This window comes from Equus asinus, chromosome 27 (genome assembly GCF_041296235.1).
Source record: "Equus asinus isolate D_3611 breed Donkey chromosome 27, EquAss-T2T_v2, whole genome shotgun sequence".
Lineage (NCBI taxonomy): Eukaryota > Metazoa > Chordata > Mammalia > Perissodactyla > Equidae > Equus > Equus asinus.
Genome location: NC_091816.1, coordinates 11,145,648 through 11,172,135, shown reverse-complemented (window position 1 = coordinate 11,172,135; position 26,488 = coordinate 11,145,648). Strand labels below are relative to the sequence as shown.

Here is a 26,488-nt window from a genome sequence, read left to right as displayed (position 1 = left end):
AATCATTCGATAATAATTATATGCACAGTGAAGGTTGAATGATATTCATCATTGCATCTCTACATCTTTCCACGCTTTGGAAAACTATGCCTTCCTGAAAATATTAGATTTTAACAACTGAAACCCCTGTCAGAAGGACTGATTGAATACAGAATTAGACAATGTAATCATCCTTTATCCCGTCATAAAGGCAGTAAGGAAGCAAGTCAAAGTTTGAACAAGACCATCACAGTTCCCATGATAATGGTGTGCCTAGAAGTGTGCAGGTTCATTCTTCATTTCGTTGAGGTGGAAACTGCCTACTTACTCCATGTCCTGCCCTGAGCAGCTGAAATATCTATCATATGATAGGGCACCCATCTTGATTACCACTGGCAATATTATGTAGAGTTCGATGCTGGAACTTGATGGTTTTCATCAATCCCAGCTTGGGATTGCATTTGTTTTTGAACAAAAATGTAATTCTCCAAAGATCTGTAATTTAAAAATTCTGACCACAGCTTTGATTACTCTTAGTTCTGCTGTTTCTGCCTTTCTTTCTGAGGAAGAGCCCACAGCTCCTGTATTCTCCATTCTCCAATATATTGCCATATATTCTCCCTCACGGACCCCAATGGGGGCATAGAATTCTTTCCAATTATTCTAGAATAGCTCATCTTATGCTCTTTGCCCAAGAAAGAGTAACTACTTATCTGGACAGTCTTGTTTTGTATTTCTTGCTCTCTGTGTGGATAAACCTGGACTTTCATCACCCCCTTGCAATACTTCCTTCCTTCACACTCATTTTTGGTTTGAAGGCAGGCTGTGGAACTGACTCTTGGCCTCCTGATTATACATCGTAATCACCTATCACCTTTTTTTTTGCAGAGATCTTTACTGGCATGCCAGCCTCAACTGAAACAGCATATGTGTCTTCAGGTAAGGAAAATAAGCTCGTCAAAGTTTACTAACCAGAATGACATAACTGCTGGCTGCTCCTTCTACTAATCAGAACCCCTTCTGCATCCAAATTTCAGCTACTCTTGTTTTCTGCTCTGATGTTTTTCTCCAGTCCTTCTGCCTTTTTGGATTTTACTTCAAGGAGTGCAGTTCTTGTTGTGTGTCTGGACTTGGGCACGAAAGGCTTGCATGAGGAAAACATATCTACATCTAGATACAACTTAGTGACGTTAGACCAAGGAAGGAGACAGCTGGGTTATAATTCAGTTTTTATATCTTTGTAGGTGCTTCTCTTGGCTGCCTCTACTCTCTTTCATCTGTCAGAGTTTATTCCTGGATAATGTAGCAATGTCTGATCTCTGACCTTTGAGCTTCTAATGATCAGTTGTGGATCACTAAACTTACAAAAATAGTTATAGGCCTGACGTTTTTAAATGTTGTTGCATTTTGGAGGCATTTATTTGTTTTTGTTAGTTTCTCCTTTGCCCATAATATTTGCTGATAGCAATTATAGTCTTAGCAGACATTAGCTACTTATAACCGAAGTCTACTAATGCATGTATAACCATAATTCATTGATTTCTCCACTAGCTGCAAATTTAATTAATCTACTGTGAATTAATTTTTTTTTTACTTTTCCTTATCCTCTGTAATTCTATAGTTAACAGAACCTTATAATATTTAAAAATTAATACTTAATTGGAGGCAAGCTTTTGGAGACCTAGATTCAAAACTCATTTCGGAGGTAAAAGAACAGGTTGTTTTTGCATGATACCTTACAGTTTACAAAGATTTTTACATCTCATTTGTAATCACAACAGCTTTGTGAAACAGGACATTATTTTTCTTCATTTTACAGATGAGAAAAATGAGCATTAGAAATCTTAAGTCATATATCTCAGCAAGTAGAAGAGCAGACACTTCAAGCTCAGTATTCTTCCCATGACCCCGTATTTCCTGTTTTGGCTTCATTGACTTTTTTCCTTATGGCCTGTACCTTGTTGAAGCTGTAGGAGGCCATATAATCTAACACAGCCTTTTCCATCTTACCTTCACCAGTTTTTCCTCTTCTCTCCAAAGCTGTTGTTGAAAGTCATAAACGCTAAATTTCTCTATATCCTAGACTGCTTTGGCCATCTTTAGGGCATATTCATGTGTCGTTACTAAGATGTTAAGTATGTGTGTTGTAGGGTGGAATGATCCTGGAACCTAAGAGGATCTTACTTTTCTGAGTAATAGAAAGAAAGAGAGAGAGAAAAAAGAGAGAGAGAGATGGAAAGAAAGAAAGAAGGAAGGAAGAAAAGTAGGGAGGGAGGGAATGAAGGAAAGACAGAGATAAAAAGAAAAAAAAGAAAAAAATTGTTGAGTTATCTGAATATCTTCACCTTTCATTCAGGCATTTCTTGAACGTAAGGACTTTGTTATCTGACTCCAATAGATGCTGTCATGAACCTGAGCTTTTAAATTTATGTCGTGCTTTTCTTCGGAATTTGGAGTGACTATAACTTATTTTCTGATATCTGATTTGAATCTTTATAACTTTCTGGCTGCTGAATTTCAGTCCTTCTTTGATACTAAATTGTTCCTATTTCTTACTAATAAAAACCATTTCCCATGCTTTTTTCCAGCATGAGTTATGTTTTATGCTCTGTCTGTACTTAAATACTGGTTTTCCTTCCTTTACTCTTGCTACCTAAGAGAATCTTGCTACTCTTCCTCCCCTATAATTGGATTATGTATTTGTTTAGCATGTTTTATATGATCCTCATGTAATTATTCTGCTGGACTCTGCATGGACTTTACTCACACCATGTTTAGTTAGGATGTTTATGCAGACCAAGTTGCCTGAAAATTTTCTCATTCTTCCTTTTTTTCTCTATGCGTGGAAGGTAACTTTCACTCTCTCAGATTATGGGGATTGTTCTCTTTGATTTCAAGTTTCTTAAAATCAAGACGACTCCTAAGAGAAGGAGTTGTGTGTGTCACCTGTAGGGTGGATCTGTTCAGAGTAGTATTTCTAGGAAGTTCCTACGGCAGTTGCTGTGTGGGATGTCTTTCAGATGGACCGACTCCATCTTCATCTCTTTCAAAAGTCTTTGGGTCTGGACTACAGGAATATTCCTTTGTGGTCTCTGAATATTGCATATATCTTCCTTAGACATGGAAAGGCTTCAGCTTTTCTGTTGCACTATTTTCTAGTCCTCTTTTTCTAGATGATCCGCAAGCCTGGAAAATTTCTGATTTTAGAATCTAAGCAGCATGATTCAATAAAGCCTCATTCCACTTTTATGTTTTATAGAGTCTCCCATTAGAATATCAGTATCAACAGAAGGAGCAAATACGTCTTCATGTAAGTATATTTAAATATTCTGTTCACTACTTTTTAACCCAAGACAGTATCTGCTTCTGAAGATCGTGTTCACGTCTATCCTCTGCCCTTCTTGAGGGACAGTGTATCAAGTGTGGTAGCAGGATGGCGTTTGCTGTTTGGAATAGAAATGGCCTCCTGCTGTGCTTGGGGTTGACTAGCTACCCTCTGCCCCTAAGATACATGTAGATATTAAGAGATACCACATATGTGGTAGTTTATCTGTAGTGTCTTTGAATGTTGGAAAATAACTACATAGCCTCTGAGGCCTGGCCCTGGGCGAGCAATAGAGAGATCATTGTTGGGTTTTTTTTTTTTTTTGGTTTTTTTAGTGTATCTGATGCCTTCAGCAACTGCCTGAGGCATGATACCCAGCTGGCAGGGGCCTCTCTTCCAAAGCTCGTCAGTTCTCTATAAAGTCTGCTGTGATGGAGTAAGGAAACTATATATAGATGCCCTTAATTCAGATTTGACAGCAAGTGACTAATTATGAAAATGTTTGAAAGCAAGTCCCTAGGCAAAAATTCAGATTAGTTTTCATCTGTTTAATATGAAATGGGCTCTGTGCTTATGGAGTTCTCCCACTGTTAGATGGAGTGGTGCTTTGTGCTATGTCAGGGGAACTTGAGAAATTAGCAAGAACTTGTAAAAATAGTTTTGATATTTATAAATGGTGAATAGCATAGAATTAAATTTTGCGATCCAACAGGGGAATGTATCAGACCTTGAAAATGAAACTTATAACTACAGTCTTTCTCTTCCTTATTTTAGCTCTTTGTTTAAAGCTATTTCTCAGTTTGATAAGCTCTTCAGTAAATAGGTGCTCCCGATTGTTCTATTCCAACCTTGAGAGTGTGTTTAAGGAACAATTTCCTTTGGCCCTTAGCATGGTAGGAAACACTTGAAAAGAAGGTCTGTACTTTTGGTGACTTCACTTTTTTTGTCAATTTTTTTTTTTTCTGGCACCTGAGCTAACAACTGTGGCCAATCTTGTTTTTTTTCCTGCTTTATCTCCCCAAATCCCCCTGGTACATAGTTGTATATCTTAGATGCAGGTCCTTCTAGTTGTGGCATATGGGACGCCGCCTCAACGTGGCCTGACGAGCAGTGCCATGTCCGCGCCCAGGATCCGAACCCTGGGCTGCCACAGTGGAGCGCACGAACTTAACCACCCGGCCACGGGGCTGGCCCATGTCAATCTTTTAAAATAGATCCAGTTTGATCCCAAAGCCTCTCTCTTTGCGTTGGTGTTACCAGAACTGTAACGATATGATGGAAACATTTTTTATTGCATGAAGTATAATGTTTTGGCTATACTTTAGGTAGGTAAAGCATCATTTAACTGGATTGATGGCAATAATCTTGTAAGATCAAACAGGAAATGAATTGCTAGGAAGGACTAAATTGGCTTCCTCTTTATTCTGAGGACACTCTTTACCTACTCTAAAATGATAATCCCTTCTAGGAAGTTTCGGGTATTTGTTATTTAATTCCATTTATAAGAAGATTAGTATAATTAGGGGCCTGCCCCATGGCCAGTAGTTAAAGTTCCACACACTCTCCTTCAGTGGCCCAGGTTCACTGGTTTGGATCCTGGGTGCGGACCTACTTTGCTCATCAGCCATGCTGTGGAGGCATCCCACATACAAAAAATAGAGGAAGATTGGCACAGGTGTTAGCTCAGGACTAGTCTTCCTCAAGGGAAAAAAAAAAAAGAGGAGGATTGGCAACAGATGTTAGCTAGGGCGAATCTTCCTCACCGAAAAAAAAAAAGATTAGTATAATTATATAGCTTTTAGCTAACTAGCATTAAGGAATCATGTTGAGATTTGTTTTATATTTTTGAGTGTTTATTATACAAAAGTAAATACTAGGTTTTTCTTTTTGACATTTTTGTCTGGGAATAATTTCTCCCCTGCATGATTCATTGAATAAAGTGATTGAAACTCTTGTAATTGGAACCCTTCATGCTATCGTTAATGGGGTGGTGGATGCTATCCTTAAGCATATCTGAGTAGTTCTGGAATGAAATACTTCTTACTGTTTTCCAGAGCGTTAGGGAACTGAAATGAATCTCCCTGTTTACATTTCTGTTCATTGCAATACTGTTGAGAGGGAAATAATTTTGAAATCCGACTCTGATCTCTAACTCTCAGCGGAATTAGTTCCTGATATTTGGTAAAGGCTTAAAACTAAGCAAGAAGGCTTTGTGTATCATTATGTTGAAAGATTTCAGCGTGCCATTTTCATACCTCACTCCCCGTTCATGGTAGGCTCTCAGTAAATATTGTTGAGTTGATTAATGAATACACTTTTTTAATATTATGAAAATATGCTCTATAATTTGAAAATATAAACCTATAGTAGCAGGATCCTCAGTCCAGTCTGGTTAGAACAGTGAAAGCAGCATGAGGCACTGAACATATGTAAAGGCAGCATCGCACAGAACCTGCCTTGCAGAAGGGCTGCGATGTCAGCACATCTCCAATGAGGAAAGGCTGACGGTGAAACCTGAAGACTCAGCAATAGCAATAAGTTGGGCTTAAAAATTCAAAATACGTGAAAGAGTCAGAGGCCTTGGAAAAGTTCACATGGGGCAGAAATAATCAGCCCTGAAGTGTAGGTTTCTTTTCAGTTTATTTCAGCCGGCGGAGACGCTCGTAAATCCCTGTATGTGCAAAGTGAACTGTGCTATCACAGCGTAATCATGTCTGTGTGGGCTACATTCTTTGAACTCTTGACACTGGTGTTTTCTAAAGTAATTTATGAAAAGCCTTTCTGAAGTAGTATGGATTCAGGAAATCGTCTATGTATTATGACGATTTGGTGTGCTTCTTGGGTCGGTATAAAAAAGGCGAGGCAGCCGTGTTGCTGTTCAGTTCTGGAAGTACAAATGTGCGCACCCTTGTGAGGAAACGTCCCCTTCCTGCCTGTCCCGTTTTTGGGAGCATCTTACCACTGGGTGAATCTTGAGAGGGTTCAGCAGTGGTAGTTTATGTCCTTGGCCCAGCTCAGAACCCTGCCTCGGATACCAAGTCAGTCTTTTCTGCCGGCATCCTATTTTCCCCCAAAGCCTTCCCTTCACTCCAGTCCTCAGAGTTCTCCTTTTCTCCTCTGTAACTCATGTTGGAAAAGAAAAGAACAAAGAAAAGAAAAGAAAAATTGCCCACCTACCTATCAAAACTACTACTGCTAATTTTAGTATATTTCCTAATTGGTGTTTTTCCTGCTGGCTTTTTACTTATCCATCCTCCTTCTATCTGCTTAATGTAGCATAAACGTATTCTCATGTCGTTAACTACTAATCAGAAATATTTTAAAAATACTTTTTAAATCTAAAATTTTTAAGTGATTTTTTTAAAATCACTGTAACAATAAAGAAATTGTTCTTGACTGCAGGTTTTAAGAGATTTATTTTTCACCTACAAACCTTATCGTTTTTGCCCCCTTTATATTTATTTTTCCTAGTGTTTCATAAATATTGGTGAAATAGCAAAGTTACCAGTCTCCTTCCCTTTGTAAGGCAAGTTTTAACTCCTTCTCTTTTGAAATTTGGAATTTGCATTGTATATTCACTATATTTAGAGCTGCTAATTTATAAAATTTGTGTTTTTTTGGTGAGGAAGACTGGCCCTGAGCTAACATCTGTTACCAATCTTCCTCTTTTTGCTGGAGGAAGATTGTTGCTGGGCTAACATCTGTGCCAGTCTTCCTCTGTTTTGTATGTGGGACCCCTCCAAGGAATGGCTTGATGAGCGGTGCGTAGGTCCACACCTGGGATCCAAACCTGTGAACCCCAGGCTGCCGAAGCAGAGCATGTGAACTTAACGTCTATACCACTGGGCAGGCCCCCAAATTTTGAAAAAGTCTCTTGTAATAATCTCCTGATAAAAATTAACATTATTTTTCTTTATTTTATTTTTTTTGTAAATAAGGCATCTTTGACTTAGAAATGTAGAAATAATTTGCTAAATGAGTATCCCATTACACATAAGTGACAAGTTGTACAAGGAGAAGCACTTGAACTTACAAAACAGCTGGGAGGACTATCCTGTTCCTCCTTTACATGGAATCAGCAAGAAGGGAAATGGACTATTTAGAACAAACCTTAATGACTTCTCTCTGAAGTGCCAGCTGCTGGTGACCCTCTTTTGCTGATGATTCTGTTGAATGCTATACAAAAATACAATTGTTCTACCAACCACTTTGCTGAATTAAGAACCATCCATTCCAATTTAATAAATAAATGAGGGAAACAAAGACAAAAAATCTAATGAATGCAATTGGGAAGAAAATAAAGATAGGTTTCTGAAAAATAGTCTTAAATAGTATTATATGTTTCAAATAATAATAACAGGAAACGTTTATTGAAGGCTCACTGTGTGCCAGGCGCTCTGCTAGGTGATTTACGTGGATGATGACTCATGGTTCTCACAAAACCTTATTCCACTTGTCAGATGATGAAACCTGATATATTTTGTCTAAAGTCACACAAGCAGGATTCAAAGCCAGACAATACACCAGCCTGCTATGATGCATGAGGTTTTTTTGCCTCAAAAAAAAGCTTTTAGGGTCTGGCCCAGTGGCATAGTGGGTAAGTTTGCACTATCTTCTTCGGCTGTCCAGGATTTGCAGGTTTGCGTCCCGAGCATGGACCTAGCACCACTGGTAAGGCCATGCTGTGGCGGCATCCCATATAAAATAGAGGAAGATTGCCACAGGTGTTAGCTTGGTGACAATCTTCCTCTCACACACACACCAACAAAAAAAAGGAAAAAAAGGTTTTAATATGAAAAGAAATGCGATTCTGTGAATGGACTGAAAAGTAGTCTTCAATACAAAGTGGATTGGGAGTATGTGTGGTCAATGAAGGTAAATGCATTGTCTGGGACCAACGGAGCCCATGTGATCTTTATGTTACACATTAAGGCGTGACAGGTGGTGAGGTAGAATAGAAAGCACAGGCTTTGGATGGGCTCCTGTTCCTAAGTCTAAATACATACTAGTGCTGCTAATTACTGTGTAATCTTAGGCAAGTTGTTTAACCTCCTGAGACTCAGTTTCTATGTTTCTATACTCTTGTTTATCTCAAACCCATGTTGGAAAACCTAATGTGAGAAAATTAATGGGAATCATTTAGCGCAGCTTTGCTCATAGGTGGTGTCCTGTATATATGGGAGAGAGTTAGCACCTGCAAAATTGTGTGGCTCCTTGCATCTTATTTGAGCAACATAGGATACTATCCTTATTGTTGGAGGAGGAAAGGAGTTAATGATTTTCAGTCTAAATGATGGTGCTCAAAGTTCTAAGCCAAGAAGTCACTATATCTTTTCAAAATATTATATATTCTCAGCTCAGGCTCCATTTTAAAGGAACTTAGCCAGGAAGTCCTCTTTGAAATCTCTGAATGAAATGAACAATTCAATCTTTAATTTGGCACCTAAAAGAGCTAGCTGAGGGGAGAAATGTCTTTTGTCTGCAGAGATGTTTCTGTTATAATGAGATACAGCATTTTCACTGGGGAATAGCACAGTGTTATGTATTGATGAGATTGGACCAGGTCTGCTGGTCCATTGGTGAGACTTAGAGCTATGAGTCTTGTATTCCACCCTCAGCTGTAACTGACATACCTGTTTTAATGATAGAGGAAACTGCCCGGATCTTTGTTAACTGATTATCTGCTAGAAAAATGGCGTTTCAATTTCAAATCTTTATTGGTGGCAAAATATGACTCTATCCTGTCACCATTGGAGAGCTACTTCTAACTGAATGCAAATTGTGTTTCCAGATTTCTAAAAACATGGCACTTTCAAGGGTGTGGTGGCCCTATCTGTTGTGGAAAATGACAAATTACCAAGCATCATATAACAATAAAAGAATAATTTGAAAAGGAAATTGCGCAACTGGTATTACTTCTGTATTTCTGATTGCCCAGAGAGTTAGTTACAGATTTTCAGTACAATACAGCGACTTGGAGCAAGAGTAGGGCTTTTCTATCACAGCCATTGATATGCTCAGGCAGGTTATTGCCTTCATGTTCCGTTCATTCATTTTGTAAGTGAATGTATCTTACTTTTGTTTCTTGCAGTACTACCTGCAACTGAAAATAATTCTTCAGTTCTGCCTCTGCCCTTTCTAAAGTCATTCAGTGTCTGTCATTGCAATCCACTACTGCACAAGATACTTTCAAAACTTTTTTGTGAGGAAGATTGGCCCTGAGCTAATATCCATTGCCAATCCTCCTATTTTTGGTTGAGAAAGATGGTTGCTGAGCTAACATCTGTGCAAATCATCCTCTATTTTGTACGTGGGACGCTGCCAGAGCATGACTTGATGAGCAGTGTGTAGGTCAGTACCCAGAATCTGAACCCACAAACCCTGGGCCACCAAAGTAGTGCCTGCAAACTTAACTACTATGCCACTGGGCTGGCCCCACTCTCAAAACTTTTGGTCAAGCTTATAACTAAATCATAGTGAACCTTTGGTATTCAGTTGAAATTAACCTTTTACAAAATCATTCTTTTGAACCTTACACCTGTATGTGGGTGTGCTATGTATATGTAAATAACTGGTATTTGTATCATATTGTATATTTTATAAGGCATATTTTCATATATTGAGTCATTGATTCATGCAATAACTCGGTGACCTAGATTTCGTCCCATTTGTCAGGTGAGGGACTCGAGGCTCAGAAATTTCTGACGTCTCCAAATTCTAATACAAATGAGGTGGCAGAGCAGAAATTTACCCCTGAATCTTATTATTTCTAATCTTAGGGTCTTTTATTACAAAGTGATGTGGGATCCATACAGCTAGCTTGAGGGAAGGCCTTCTTCCTTAAAAAAAAAAGCCTCAAAATGGAGTTCTTATAAAGACTCCAGGAATATAATAACATTTATCCCAATTATTCCAAAGCCAAATTAGACTGAAATAATACTCTCCACAATCTGCAAGGTAATGAAATGGACAGGAGAGGCCTTGGTTAATAGCAACACAATTCAAGGAGTTAATATCATTAAAGGAGGCAGAAACGTTGGTCTAGGATCATTTCAGTGACTTGCTCTTTGGTTACTTTGTTTGAGGATGATGTGGTCTATTTCAGAGCAAGCTATTTACGGAGATGGGGATAAGCTTAGAGCCATTGTGCTAATGGGAATCTGATCTTCATCAAACAGGCGAGTCTTCCTCAGTGGTAGTTTATGTTTGGGATGGATGCCTTGCCTTATTCCAGGCTAACTACTGTTTAATTTATTGCATAATATCATAAATCCTGGAAATTATTTGTATGATAGCTAAATTCCTTAGAAAATTATCAGACCTGGAGCAATTATTGCTCCAGATGTTATTCTTTTGGGGGATTTTTACTGGTATATTCTCTTTAACATATTTTTTTTAAATCTTCCATCTCTTTGTGTATCAGCTGGGAGAGGGAAGGACATCTTTATTTTTCCTATTTTAAAAGAAGTATTAAACTATGGTAAGTGTTTTTAGTCATTAGACATAGAGCAGTGAAACAGATTATATATGAAAGATTTTCAGTTTCTTTAAACAGTGAAGTGGAGGCAGGAGAAGGACAGAGATGTGTGCACCAAGAAAGCATCTAGGAGAACGGAGCTAACAAGATTTTGGTAAATTTACTTATGTTGAACTTGGTAGCTTTCTTTTTTTATTATTTATTTATTTATTTTTTTGAGGAAGACTGGCCCTGAGCTAACATCCATGCCCATCTTCCTCTACTTTATATCTAGCACAGCATGGCTTTTTGCCAAGTAGTGCCATGTCCGCACCCAGGATCCTAACCGGCGAACGCCCGGCCGCCGAGAAGCAGAATGTGCGAACTTAACTGCTGTGCCACAGGGCCAGCCCCAGGAATGCCCTCCTTTTTAACACAGGAATTTATGCTTCTCTGAAGAAAGTAGAAAAGAGTAGAAAAATGAATTACAGTTTTCAGATTAGAATGCATGGGATGCATTTTGAAATCTGTGAAATGTTGTAACTTTGGAGTTAAAAGTCAAAGAGTACTTGATCCACATTCTTTTTATAAAAATCTATGACAAGGTAGATTTTGAAAAATTACTAGTTTCTTTCACCAGGGTAATTGCATGTTGATTAGGTTTTTGTTTTTTTCATTAAGAAAAGGGAAAGAAGCATGCTTAGCCCGGTCCATTTCGTATTGTGTAGAGAACTCAGCAGGTCTTCTTGAAGTGTGAGATCACACTGCCTGCAGCTTTACCAGCCTCATAGACATCACCGCTGAAACCTAGAGGAATTAGTGACTCCAGTAGTTCGTCTGTGGGCATCTCCCACTTTTGTCTGCCCTGCTCTTATTATAATGCATCTAGCATAGGAGGTGCTTGGGTACTTAATTCATTTCTTTAATAAAGGTGCTGTGTGTACATAGTTCAAGTAATCATCGAAGAACTGCTGGAATGGTACTTTCATTTTCTCTCTCAGTCTACCAGAGGTCAGCAGAATCTTAACCAATTATGTGGGCCAGTGTGGGTTACAGCCTAAAGCTGTGGTCATCTTCATTGCAGTCCTTAACTATCTCTTATTTAGGAGATTTGATGTTTAGGTTGAGTTTGTCCATCAAATATGAGCTACTGTTTTGTTCTTTGCTCAGATATTCCAGAACCTCCTCTTGGGTGAATATCAGCCATTTTATCAGATATGACAATGGGAGAGAGAGAGAGAGAGAGAAAGAGAGAGAGACACACTGGCTTTGTTAAATATTGTGGGAAATTTGTAATGATAAAAAATTTAATCATTCTTTCTTTTAATTTTTAAAAGGAGTTTGGGGCAATTAATCTCTTCATTTCAATAGTAAGAAAAGCAAAGTGTAGATAGGGATAGGCTAGGTGACAATTAAGGTCAAACACCGAGTGAGTGGTAAATTTAGGAATTAAAATTTGCTGGCCCTGTTTCTGCTATTTGATTCTTAGATCACTGAGGACTTTTCCTCTCTTTCATTTAAATAAACACGTAGTTAATAATCCAGTTCCTGCTGTGTTCCAGCAGGATGCTAGGAACTTTGATATGTATTTCTTGGAGGGGGAGATAAATAGAGAATCATGCTTGTTCTGAAGGAGTTTGCTATAAAGTAGAAAGGTTAATTGTGTTTAACTGTGCTAATTGTGTGTAATGACACCTAATCATGATACAAAGTAGAATATAGGGGGCAGAGTTTTAAATCAAGTTGTTTTTTAAAAAATATTGCTTAAGATAGAATATATTTATCTTTTTAAATATAAATATATCTTAAATTATTTTAAATTATACTATAAATTATAAATTAAAATATAAATTAAATTATAAATTAAAATATACAATTAAATTATGAATTAAAAAAGATAGAATATATTTATATTTATATTTTGTGATAGGTGATTTAAAAGGAAATATTATTTGAGTAATGATTAGTTTTTATTGTTGTCTTTTTTTTAAGTATCCAATTGCTGTTTCTGCTTCATCTTTAAAGCTCATTTTACTAAGAAATCAGAACCCTGAAGTTTATCCCATTTAAAAAGATGATGAAATTCTATAATTTACCATTAAAAGTAAAAGACTGAGATTGAGGTATCAGAAAGTAATTCACATGAAGTAGGATTTTGAAAGTAGTTTGGGGAATTTTTAAAGGATTTAGGTATTTAACTGGAAATTTTGGAGGAGCATAATCACAGTATGGTAAATTGAATTACTGTTGGTTATTGGAAACTTAACCCTGGTATATAGATGGACTTACAAAGATGTGTTACATAACTGAGGGGAAATTTTTGATTAGGTTATCTAGAAACGACTATGGAAAGTTTTCACTTTCTTGAACAATTTTATTTTCCTTTGCAAAACTTGTTTTTTAGTTTTATTTTCTAAAAAGCCATTGAATTGACCCAAAGATGGGAGAAGTGTTAAACTTGAAAATGTATGTCTAGTTGTATTATAATGGAGTGATACATATGGTAAATTAAAATAGTAAAGTAAACTGATCAATTAAAATTATTAAATATTGAAAAGCAAAATTTTCCCTTATGATGATTCCTCTCTCAATTTTCTTAAAATTCGTTTCTTGAGAGCAGTGATTGACAAGAAACTTTTGTGCCATTTGATCAAATTTTCAACTACAAATTCTCCATATGGGGATTAAGATAGAAAAAGATCTGCAAAAGCAAATATATTAAATATATTCAAATATTAAAATGTTATTTTATAATGTTCTATACAAATGTCTTATATTTTAATCCAGAGATCCAGCTATTTAGTCAACCCATAGAAATCCATATCATTCACAAATAATATAACTTTGAGCACAGTTTATGGTTATTTGTAATTCTCAGTCTACAACGCTCTAAGAAGGAAGTTGCTGCATTTTTTCCAAAAAAAAAAAAAGATGTAAAATCTAACGTGTTCCAAACCTCTGATGAAATGTACTAGAGGAACCCATCTTGTCAGACAAGATATTTTTATGATAAAATGTGATGTGAAGGGAATATAAAGAGAAATAGCCTTACATATATCTGAGAGAAAATTATTTAAACAGGCTATAGTACGTTTTTTATAATTTTGTACATTTCCCTTTAATTGATCCAGGTGGGCTTTTTCTGTCCTCATAGCAGCTTCCTAATTTCATGTCTCTAATGCTCCAAAGCAGACGTGCATCTTTGTTCAGACTTTCCTCAAGTTATCTGTGAAAAAGGAAGCCATACAAAGAGTCCCTTGGGTATGTTTTAGGATGAACAGATTACTGGGGCAGGAGAATTACCTTGTATGTGCAAATGAGACTGTGTGTGAAAGCAAGATAAGCTTTAGGAAGGAAATAGGTGACTGAAGGGCACATAAGAGGGTTATCAGAACCTTTAAAAACATTTTTATATTGCAGGTAAAGAGGACAGAGATTTAACAGCGTTTAGCTTAGTGAACAAATAAATGAAAATAAAACATAATATCCACTACATGTGTACACACAGAAACAAGTATTATAGTAAAATTTTCTGCTTGTTTTTTACAGTTTCTACAACATTGGCTGTGACCTTTTGGGTAAAAAGTGCATAGAGGAGTGAGTCTAACAGAGCTTCTGGTGGCCAGGGTCTTCCTGAAGCATAGAGTCAGCTATGGTCTCCATAATTTTCAAAAGATCATAACTATCCCCCTCATTTTTAAAGAGAAGTTCAGATCTGGATGTATTTTATTGAATGATGCTCTGAAATTATGAAAAATTTTTTTTGTCCAATCAAGGCATAAAAGCAAACTCTTGGTCATTTCATTGTTATAACTAGATGTGAGGTTGTCTTCCCTCTCCCCAAAGACACTCTTGGTGGTCCCATAGCTCTTGCTTCAAACAACAAGCTTGTCACTTATCATCTACACGGGTGAGCACATCAGTTCCCAAACCAGAGTGTAGGCTCTTGAAGGAAGGACTTTTGGTTGATTTGTGTTTTCATTCCCATAGCATATCACTATGCTGGGTCCCAGGAAGAATTTTTATTAAATGGATATAAACATTAACAGTGAGGTGATTTTTTGTTTTTGGTTAGATGATCATCATTTTGTAAAGCTGTACACATATGTAATTATAGGAAAACTGCCTAAACCTTAAATCGTGAAAAAAAGATATTTAAATATTTTAAAATCAAAGTTTAAAAAAGCAACGTTGGCTTAAATAATATTTATTGGAGAACTTTTAACATTTTGAGAAGTATTTCGCAGTCTGTTGCTTCTATTTTAAATTTATTTCTGGCTTTTATATATGGAAACTTTCTTCATTTTATGATAAAACTTGTTTACATGGTGATTTATAAGACTCTGTTTCACTTTAGATGCGATTATTGCAAATTATCTGAAAATCTACATAGTAACTGGTTGGTCGCTGTTCCTCCCTGTGGTGCTGAAGAGTCACTTGTCTGGGAGTAAGGGAATGCCACCATAGCATTAATAAGGTCGATTTTTCTTATATTATCAATAATAATAATGTCTTTTAATGAGCACTGACCATGTGTCACATACTTTCATCTGAGAATAGATATTATTAGTCCCATTATATAGATGAGGACACTGGGAAGTTCAGACACTTCAGTCAAGGTTATATAACAGGTGGTGGCAGAAGCTGGGTTTCACTCCAGCCTCTCTGACTCCATATGCTATTCTTTTCACCCACTGACGGTAGAGGTAGAAGGTGCAAGAACAATCCTCAGAGGGCTTCTCTTGTGACCCCTGTCTTATTACTCTAGAAGGCATGTGATTATTGCAGCTACTTTTAAAAATGGTCTTTTTCCCTAATGCAATTACTTGGACCAAATCAGTTTTATGAATCAAGGTTCTTGAGCAAGGTACAGAAATATATACACACCTTGATTATGAAAAAAGGCATTAAAACTAGAAAGTTTTAGGTAACAAATTATATTTGTTTGGTACTTGGATAATTTAGAAAGAATACCATGAACGTCTTCCCCTCCACTGTCTGGTACACACACACTTGGGATGGAGGGAGAATGATGAGCATGTTATGGTAGATAAAAGGTATGTGCATTAAATATCTGAAACTCAAGTTATTCAAAGGAAAGAATAAATATAATATGTGATACGTAGCCTCAATTACTTTATCCTTGATTTTCTCGGTAAGTTGCAGATCAATTTTGAGATGCAGAATAAAAACCATAGTTTTTGTTTAAATTGCAGATTGATATGGAATTCAGATTTAAATTTTGTTTAAATTTCAGATGGATAGAACCATAGCTTTTTGTTTAAATTTCAGGTTGATACCACCATCAAATTCCTACTATAGCCTAGTCTGTTTTGGTGGATGTGTTATTTTGATGGTTACTGAGAATGGAAATAGATGGATTATGTTTTTCTGCCTCTCAGTGTCCAGTACTTCCAAAGGCCTCTTGTGTAGGCATGGTCTCTTCTGGAACTGGATCTCTGCATTTTTCTTCTCTCACTAGTCAAGTTAATTAATTATTAATTAATTTAACAATCCCTACAGTAAATTTTCTTTCTTTGGGTTTAGTTTGGCTTATTTTATCAGTTTTTAGCTTTTGGGTTTTTTTCCTAGGCAAGATGGCATTCTCAGCCCCTGCTGCTGTTAACATTTAAAGCATGCAACCTTTGGTGGCACTGTGGTGTAAATTCCAAGTGACTGACTATGATTAAACATAAAATGAAAGTTGAATGGCAGTATCTCAAAATCTACTTAAAGCCATGACAGGTATCTGTCTGTAGCAATGTATCAATTTTGAACACATGAAGAATAAGAAATTGTGGCTTTTTAGTGGCCAGATTTCTTTTTCTTTGAAATCAAAGGGGAAGAATACCAATTTGTCCTGGATCACTGAAACAGTGATATGGATTTCTAAAACATAAAACTACACAATTAATTATACCTGAACCTGAAATCTGATACTGTGCACAATACCTACTCTATACAAGTTATAATTTTCTCAATTGTATATAGATACTATAGTAACATAAAGAAAAGAATATATAACTGTAATTAAAAAGCAAACACTCAAGAAAGATCAGACACAAAGAATTAATTGGGATTGCAACTCTTCTTTCTGCATTCACTGCGGCTGCTTGGTGATCTGCATTGTGCTTCATCGGTGAGCCTAGGACTCCCTCCAACCCCCAAGGCTCTTCTTTAACATTTGTTATTACTTAGCTCTTTTATTTGGCAGCGATCCCTTCTATCTCATCTTCTAATGCACTGGCAAGGTTCCTATTGCCAGTAGCTTAGAGCCTGCCACTGCTAGGGTAAGCGGCATGGTCGAACTTTCTAGCCTCCGCATCCTTATAAATAATGCATCTGGTTTCCTGTAACTACATGAACCCTTAGACTTTGGTAGGCATGTCTTTGTTAGGGTAGAAGATTTGGGAGATGAACAGGCATTTATTATCACTGGTTAGAACCTGACTCTATCATATATGCATTAATTGCTGGGTTAATGCTAATGGAATGCTTATGATATTTATAGTAGACATAAACAAGATATATAAAAAGAATATCTGTGCTGACTAAACTGCACGCTTAATTCAACATGGAAAGTGCTCATAATGTTATTCTAGGGCCTTTTGAAATCCTATTGCCCATAATTAGATCTAATTTGCCCTTCATTTTTAAAACTTCTTTTTGTTTGCACAGAATTCATTGATTTTTTTTGGGGGGGGGTGTGCCGTGTCCTTGAGAACAAAAACAAGATATCGGCTAAAGATAATACCTAATGCTCCAGGTAGCTTGAGTGTATAACACATTATTGGACTCGAAATGAAGAAGGAAAGTGCTATGTTAATAAGTTAATAGCAAAGTAAGTAATGTATATCATACTTTTAATTTACATAGTGGTTATAAACTTATGAAATAAAAAAATAATTTTTGAGGGGCCAGCCCAGTGGCATAGCGGTTAAGTGTGCATGTTCCACTTTGGCAGCCCGGGGTGCGCCAGTTCGGATCCCAGGTGTGGGCATGGCAGTGCTTGGCAAGCCATGCTGTGGTAGGCATCCTGCATATAAAATAGAGGAAGATGGGCAAGGATGTTAGCTCAGGGCTGGTCTTCCTCAGCAAAAAGAGGAGGATTGGCAGCAGGTGTTAGCTCAGGGCTAATCTTCCTCAAAAAAAAAATAATAATTTTTGAGCATCAGAGACATTAGTATTTGAATATGAGAAACCAATTTTTAAAAATGAAAATTGTTTTAGCAATGTCCTTTAAAATGTACCTTCAGATAGTGTTAATATAAAATAAGAAAGTTCCAGCCCAGTATACATTCTTTTCTTCATTGGACATGCCATTATTGGACATTAACAGAATGACAGTGTTCAACATTAAAATTATGTTGTAAACATAAAAAATTCAAATTGGTTTAGATGTTGAATGAGAAGCAGGTTGCTCTAGAGCCTTGCATATTTTCATCAGAATTTATTGAAAGAAGGAAAAATAATATTTCTAACTTGATAAAGGACATTAATCCTGATCACTTTATTCTTGATTTCTTTAATTACCAACAGTTTATATCTGAACAGCTCATATGTTTACGAAGATGATAGCTTATTACTTTACTAGTGAAACTCATTTGGTCATCTTTAGCCTTTGCCATGTCAGTGATTTTGCAGATGCTAGGTAGTTATGAGAACTAACCTTAGTCAAAATATTTAATACTTATTTCTTTGAAGCATGTTGAACTTTCTTATTGATTAAATTAGTTTCTGCAACCAATTTTTAAATCAGATCATTAGATCTATATCTGTATGTGTGTAATATAATTATTTTTCTTTGATTTTGACTATAGTTTTTTTTTTTATTTTGACATATCAGAATTTCTGTGAAGTTCAAACATTTCCTTAACAGTTCAGGAAATTTTGCTTAACTATACTTTAAAACTGTGCATTGGCATCACTAGTAAATAAGAAATCTTCAATTCACCAAAAAGATAAAAATGAAAATTATTAATATTTTATTTTATTTCTTTATTTTAAGCCACCCACCAAAAACAATTAAGCCAATAACTTTTTAAAGAGCTTAAAAAAAAAATCAACCTACCATCAAATTCCTCCTGTAGCCTAGTCTGTTTTGGTGGATGTGTTGTTTTGATAGTTACTGAGGATGGAAAGGGATGGATTATGTTTTCCTGCCTCTCATTGTCCAGTACTTCCAAAGGCCTCTTGCCTAGGTATAGTCCCTTCTGGCATTGAATCTCTGCATTCTTCTTCTATCATTAGTCAAAACAAAACATTATCAGAAGAAAACGTTTTCATGACTAGAACCTGAGTGAAGGAAAATCTCAGCTACTTAGACATGCATATACAATAAACAGTGTTTCCTGACAGGCTCTTTTTTTTTTTCTTTTATATCGCTCCACAATGTGTCTACCACACAAGTAGAATTTATCATAAGACTATGGACTCTCACTTCTGAAGTCTTTGCCTTTGCGCCATGCTAGGATTAGGAAAACTAAGTCCTCCGGTAGAATATAACGCTATGGAAGCAGGAGCTGTTGCAGTCGCTACCTCTTTATCTCTCAGTCTTGTGTAGGGCCTGGCACATATTAGGCACTTACTGAATAATTACTGAATGAATGAATAAAGTTATCAAAGGCAGCAGGGACAAGATCAACCTAGACTGTATCTGGAAAAACTGAGAAAAGGCACATATTTTAAAAAATATATGAGAAATCCATAACAAATTAATTAAAGGCCAAGCCTTCCCTTTTCACTTTGATATGAATAATTTTTAATTTGCTGTAATTGCACAATATTTTCACATACTGATTTAACTTCTTAAAATAATTGAAAGAGAAGTTAAATTTTTCTGCTGAATTCTGGGTTTATGGCATTTCTTCTCCCCTCATCCTGTTCATATTAGAAGAAATATGCAACAAAAGGGCATCACGCTGTTCAGGATGTTAAAGTTTTTTGATTTGTGGACTTACTGGCAACATCATTTAAATGGGTTGGTCTCACCATGGCCAGAGTTAAGTCACATGGCATAATTAAGCGGAGCACCTAACGTTGTAAATTAAATTCTGATGTTGAAAAAGGTGCACTGGTCTGAGAAGTAAATCTGTCCAAAGTGGAAATTGTGATAAGTATGTGCACGTATACATTCTCATTATCACACTTGTTCTTGTTCTGTTCTCTTCCTCCTCTCTCTCCCACTTCAGTCTTGTTTGGGTCCATGTCATGTAGACTTCAACATAAAAATTATTTCTTATGTTATCGATGATCTTTTTTTTTTTAAGTCTTCTTCCATTGGTACAGTTTCAAAATATAATTCTCAGGAGGAGAAAGAAGGATCCTGATAGTGAGGATTATAAATAAGAAAGGACTGATTTATGTACTGCTCGCCACGATGTCTGACCTGCTTCTGTTTTTCACAGTCAGCCTTCTCTTCTTTTTTCCAAAGTGACTCAGATCTTACCCCTCTCAAAATTTGAATCATGCCTTCGCTCTCAGCAGATAACCTCACTCGCTACTTCAGAGAAGAGAGTGACTGTAGGATGGAACTTCTTTTACCTTCCTGCTACCACATCTATAAGCCCCAGCACAGTACCTAGGACATAAGTAACCACTTAGTAAACACTTTTCAGATGGGTGGGTGGATGGATAGCTAGATAAATTAACATATATCTTGGGTCTTTAGAAATGGTAGCTATTTTTATTGTGTGAAATACAGTGACCTTAAAATCTGAAATCTACTGCTTTTGAGAATCAGGTCATCCTGAGGTTTTCCATCTTTTACCTGCCAGACTGTGAAAAGAAGTTAGTTTAAATGCTGAACAGCAGATTTCCTAATCAGTGGCTATATGTTGGCTGAATTACAGTAATATCATTTCATTTGGGGTTGGACAACTCAAGCATTTATTCCTGATTTTTTGACAGCATACATATTGCTAAAATCATTATTTTGGGACCCTTTCAACAAATTTTTTCCAGCCATAGGTTACCTTAAAACTGTCTGTCTCCAGGAGTACAGTTAGCTCTGAGCCTGAGATACCTAAAAATGTTTAACCTTTTCATTGCAGTTTTATTATTTTTTTTTTAGTTTTCAGAGATCTCTCTCTGGTATTCTTTTGTATCATTACATGCTTAGGTACCTTGGAAAGCTGCTTAAGTAGAAATACTTATCTCATTAGATTCTTTGGTTAACAATAAGTTAGCTGTGTATATACTCATCTAAAACTTTTTCCTTGGAGCCTTGTTGTGGGTTAAATGGAAGAATGAGGGGATCCAGTTGTACATATCTTTTAGATGCCTTTGATAGCCGGCGATGGTAGACTACAGTAGTAAACACTTGGAAGAGCATGCTAGAAGAAAAGATTGAGCTAAATCCAGGTCTTTAACCTGGGGTTAAAGAGACTTAGCCTGAGGATGGGTTATTTGTCTGACCTCTGGTGACAGAGTCGTGGCAAAGCCTCAGGGACGAACTTTTGAGAAACATTTCAGAAGATTTATGTTTCATTTGAGAAGCCTATCTAAAAGCCTTTTGAACCATTTAAGATAAGCCTTTCCTTCTTATGGGAGGAATGTGGGGGCAGAAAGAAGCATATGGCTGAAACCCTCTGCAGTGCAGTGATATGTAAAAGAAGTACTTTTCCTGCTAGGTTAAATTGCTCTGCATGCGTCTGGCTGTCAGTGACATGATTTAGTTAAATACAGATGCTTTTAAAGGGGCTTTGTACTACTGCATCATAAATATTTAATAGCTTTATAAAATGTCTGTATGCATAACTGGGTGAGAAATATAGCAGTGGAGAAGCACAAGCTCCACATCGGAGCCTTCGGCCTTATAGTTTCTACTGACCAGTTGACCATTGAAAAAGATATGTTTAGAATGGGAACGTCATTAACAATAAAAGGATTCTTTTTTTCCCCCCAACAGAATGAAGCTTACTGTCTAACCCTTCTAATTTTGTCAGTAGAGTGAACTTTACAATTTCCCTGTTCACATTATTCATAGATGTTCAGTTCTCTAGGGGTTGAAGTCTAGCATTAAGAAAAATCCCTTCTCAATAAATAAATGGTATGGGGGAGGGGTCAGGAAAAGCCTTAGATTTTCTGCAGCAAACTTGTCACATAAAGATACTTCATTGCCATTAGATAAAGGTTCAAATTATGTGAATCTTCTATTCTTGATATAATTTTGAAATTTATTTTAGACTCAGTTCCTGAAACTAAGAGTGGTAGGGGATGGTGAGTATGGAAGAGCATGCAGTTGAGGAAGGACAGTAACCAAGTGCAGGTTATTGAGTGTGGAACTGGTAGATTATTTTGTTTGTCTGGCATAGGCTAAGGAGTATTTATAATAAAAATTACTTAATATACTTATAGTATATTAAGATGGGTTCTCTGTCATATATGGTGGCCAGAAGCAGCCAGGAAAACATTTTTTAGGATGTTTTTTCTAGCATTTTATTATGGAATTTTCAAACATACAGAAAAGTTGAGAATGTTTCATGTACGCTTGAGAAGAATGTGTATTCTGCTGCTTTTGGATGGAATGTTCTGTTGAATGAGTTGTGCAGTAAACAACGTATGCCTGCTATCTGGATTTTACAGTTAACATTTTGCTCTATTTGCCTTATCAAATATCTACCCATTTATCTATCCATCAACTCTTTATTTTTGATGCAATTTCAAGTAAGCTGCATGCATGAGTGCATTTTATCCCCAAATATCCCAGTATGTATGATATATATATTTTATTACGTTCTTGAAAAGAAGATACAGGTGATGGATTATGACAAAAAATAGAATATAGCTTTCTCTGGAATGAATCATCATATTTGAACTGGAATCTTCCAGTTATCATATTCAGAGTATAACTCAGTCATCAGTGACCTTCTTTTTCCAGTTCCTGACAATCACTTTTTCCTCTCTCCCAGTCTTCTAACTCTCCAAATTAAAAGAGGACATAACCCTGGGTCATCAATTCTCAGATATTGACAATTATTGGTACCGTATGTGTTTGACCCATTGCAATAACGTTAGGCTGATCCCTACTTTGAGGTGACAGACTTCTTTCCTGAAGATAGACTCCCTCCCGTCCATTAGAGTCTCTTTATTCTGTACCTTCTCATGTAAGTGTCAAGCTCCTTGTATTGTTTCAATTGTTTGATTAATATCTTAACTCTAACCTGTTCTCAGTGCAAGTTATTGGTCTGGACAGCCCACATTGTGTGTCCCCGTAGTGTGATGAAATGCTGTTGAATACCTGAGTCTAAATATGAATATTGGTCTCTGAATAACTTCCAGAAAGAGCGCCTGAATATTCAGTAGAGTTATGACCAAAAGTAGTCATGGGAGCGTTAAATGGAATAAACTTTCCACTAGCAATGTCGCAGTGAAAGGTCGAAGTGAGATATTTCTATAGAGATAATTTATGGCAGTAGTGGTAGAAGATCTAAACCATCCCCTCTGCTGTTCCTTTATATCTACCGTAGCAGCAGGTAACTGCAGAGCTGTCCTTTGTAGAAATGAGTTGAAAGGGGAGGAGCAATAGACCTGAATTCTAGTCTTGACTCTGAAATTGATTTTGGTGTGACTCCAGGCAGATTATTTTTACCTCCTGGAACTTTTTTCCTTCTTGTATAAAATAAAATTCATGGATAAGGCTTGTTTCATTGACATTCAGTCAATGAAAAATTTAAATCTAATTATTCTTGAGATTACACTTCATCTTTGCGTTAAGCCTAAATCCTTTCACTCCAAAAATGTCTGAAATAGCAAGAAAAGAAAAGAAACAAGTCATTCTTAAACAAATCTGACTCTAGCAACATATTGTGTGATTTATGATAGAAAATTTTGAATTGGAGGTCAAATCATAAGATATTTTTATCCTATGACTTTCAAATTCATATTTTTAAAGTAATAAAAATTGTAACAATGCAGAAAAAGCTTCCACCCCTTGGACTGAGAGGCAGCGGAAAAATATCAGGCTGGCATTTGGTTTTAAATGGGATCCTTCCACTTCTATGAGCATCATAAGGCTTATGACCTTACATCAGTACTGCCAGCTAGGTGGCTCACTCGGAATGCCAAATCGGTTCTGGAAACTGCATATATTTTTATTCCTCCTTTTTTTTTTTCCTTTGGTGCAACTTTATATTTTCATTTTGATCAGCAACAAGGAGAGAGAACTGTGCAGACTCTAAAGAAAATGTATATTGTAAGATGTTTCCTTTGGCTGAAGTCTTCTCAGATTTACAAATTTGGACTATATTTAAAAGTAGAACACTTGAGATAATTCCTTTCCCCAAGCTGCCTTTATTCCTGTTAAATTGTGGGGATTTATTTTATACATGGCTTTATATGATTTTCAGAGTCTCTTGAGTAGATAAGTAATTCATAATTGCGTTCACACGTGGACTATTTCATGCTCAACAGTTTCGATCTGAAGCAGAAGATTTAAAAATCAAATTAACAAATTTCTAGAGCATTTGCAAAAGTGATATGCTGTGCTATACACCACATTTCTGGATTGATTTGAGGACCAGCTTATAGAGTAGCTGACTTGCAACTTTAGTAGAAACAAATAGCTAGTGTCTAAGTATAAATCAAGTTCAGTTACTTCCGTCTTTGAAAGTTTACCGAATTTGTATTAAAGTGGGATTGATTATCAGAGGTATTTCTTTGTTAGATTTAATTTCTCTTAGTGCTCCAAAGTACAGCCTTTATTATTTTCTTTAAATAAGATTATACATGTCCATGTGCATAAAAATGCAGGTTATCCCTTGTAAATTTTGTGACATTTGCCATGAGACTTGAGGATGAAACAAATTCTCTCTTAGTCTGCTGCTGTGTGCTGTGAACTTATATTAGTGAACATTAATGAAACAGAGCAAAGGTATTTGTTCAAGGTAATGAATCCAACACATATTGCTCTGGTAAACATTATGAATGCCCATCTATCCATATAACATCAGAGTACTCACTATGAAGATAATTTTCTGTTTGGTTTTTCATCTTTCCAATATACATACCCATGCGGAGTAATTTAACATTATTTGCATTTATTCACAGAAGTAAAACTCTGTCTGGAGTAGCTGTGTCTTTAAGATGTTTTCCCCTAGTTTCTTCATCCCTCTTTAGTAGAGTTTCCATATTGATGCATTCATTCAACGATGCTTACTACATGCCTTCTGTGTACCAGGCATGTTCTAGGTAGCAGGGATATAGCGATTGAAGCAGGCATATGTGCTTGCCCTTATGGAACTTACATTCTGGTAGTGAGTTTATGACATATTTCATAACAAAGCACACTGTGTAGAAAATACAGATAATTCAGAATAACTGCCACTTCCCTCCATCCTTTGCTCATACTTCTAGTATATTGTAAATAGGGGAATGGGATGGAGTCAAACAAAGAAATAATATTTTAAGTACATAAAATGAGATAGAGTTATAAGCCTTTGCTCATTTTCTCATAAAACTTCTTTTGAATTGAAACTCTTAATGATATATCAATCTACTATATCTTTATTTATGCTTTTGAGTTCCTTAGGATGCAGTATTCCATCATCAACATCAATTCAGGGTTCATAGTTAAGTAATAATTGTCGGGGGCTCAAGGCCACATGACCTCCTGAGATTTTGTAGAAGAAAGGGCAACCTATACATAACAGAGTCTCATTATTTTAGTGCAGTCCACTAGTAAAATTGGTCATATATAACATTTTCTTTTAAAAAGTAAATATTGGAGAAGCTGAAACCATGATGATATCAGAGTAAGGTTTTCTCTTATTGAGTTGGAATTCACATAACATAAAATTAACCATTTTAATTTGAACAACTCATTGGCATTTATCACAATGTTGTGCAACCACCATCTCCATTTATTCCAAAACATGTCCAGTGTAATTTGAAAAGTGACTTGTAAAATTAAAAATAAAATAAACTGTGTTTGCATAAAACTAAGGATTTCACTGATGTGGAGTGATAATAGGTCCTCTCAAAGTAAACTCATTGTAACTATCACATTTAATGAAAATCTTTCTGTATAAAATTCTCACATCATCATCTTTCAGATCATTTACTACATTTTGAGTTACAAAGGATCAAAACTCCTAAAGAACAAAACGTGCCAGAGTAAATTGATCATCTTGTTGCAAGATGAGAACACAGACCCACAGTCAATATCAAACATTTGATACAGCATCTCACAAAGTAATTTGTGCAATTAAGTTAAATTGTCTTCTCTGAGAAAATTTTCACTGGGTAAGAACAAAGTATAATTAGAGTCTTGACTCATCCTCAAAATGGGGAGAAAACACCTGTCCAGTAAAGTGAAATCTGTTTAATGCATGAATAATGTAGAACATCAAAGAGCACGTGGATTTGCTTTGCCCTCAGAGAACTTTTCTGTTTAGTTGAAGAGAGAGGATTTAAAGGAAAAACAGTTAAATTTTGGTTTGTTCCAACTTTGCATCCACTGACAGGATCCGTGGTGGTGAGGGTAAGGACAGTTGGGGTAACAGAGTTTCACTAGAGCAAGATAAATTGGTAAAAGGCATATTTGGAAACAATCCAAAAAATCTGATAAAAATATATCTGAACTGGACATTAAAAGATTTGAAAAAACAGAGGGTATTTTGGATAGATGGATGGATATGAAAAAAGTTTGCCAGTTTATTAGAGGTTCTATAATCTGCGCAACTCAATCTCAATTAAAAATAAAACCAAACAAAATGTGTGTATTGAAT

At 36.2% G+C, this 26,488-nt stretch overlaps 1 protein-coding gene across 7 annotated transcripts in view; it reads left to right on the top strand.

The window, feature by feature from the left end:
- The window catches only part of LOC106824350 (pro-neuregulin-1, membrane-bound isoform), a 213,333-nt gene that overhangs the window by 62,766 nt on the left and 124,079 nt on the right, over nucleotides 1-26,488 (top strand). For 5 of the 7 annotated variants that reach the window (XM_014830610.3, XM_014830619.3, XM_014830603.3 and 2 more), the window contains exons 4-5: nucleotides 868-918; nucleotides 3,239-3,289. The exons of the other annotated variants lie outside the window; for them this stretch is intronic. In XM_014830610.3, coding sequence (XP_014686096.1) covers nucleotides 868-918; nucleotides 3,239-3,289 — 102 coding nt within the window. The remainder of the gene's footprint in view (nucleotides 1-867; nucleotides 919-3,238; nucleotides 3,290-26,488) is intronic. 7 annotated transcript variants of the gene reach the window in all.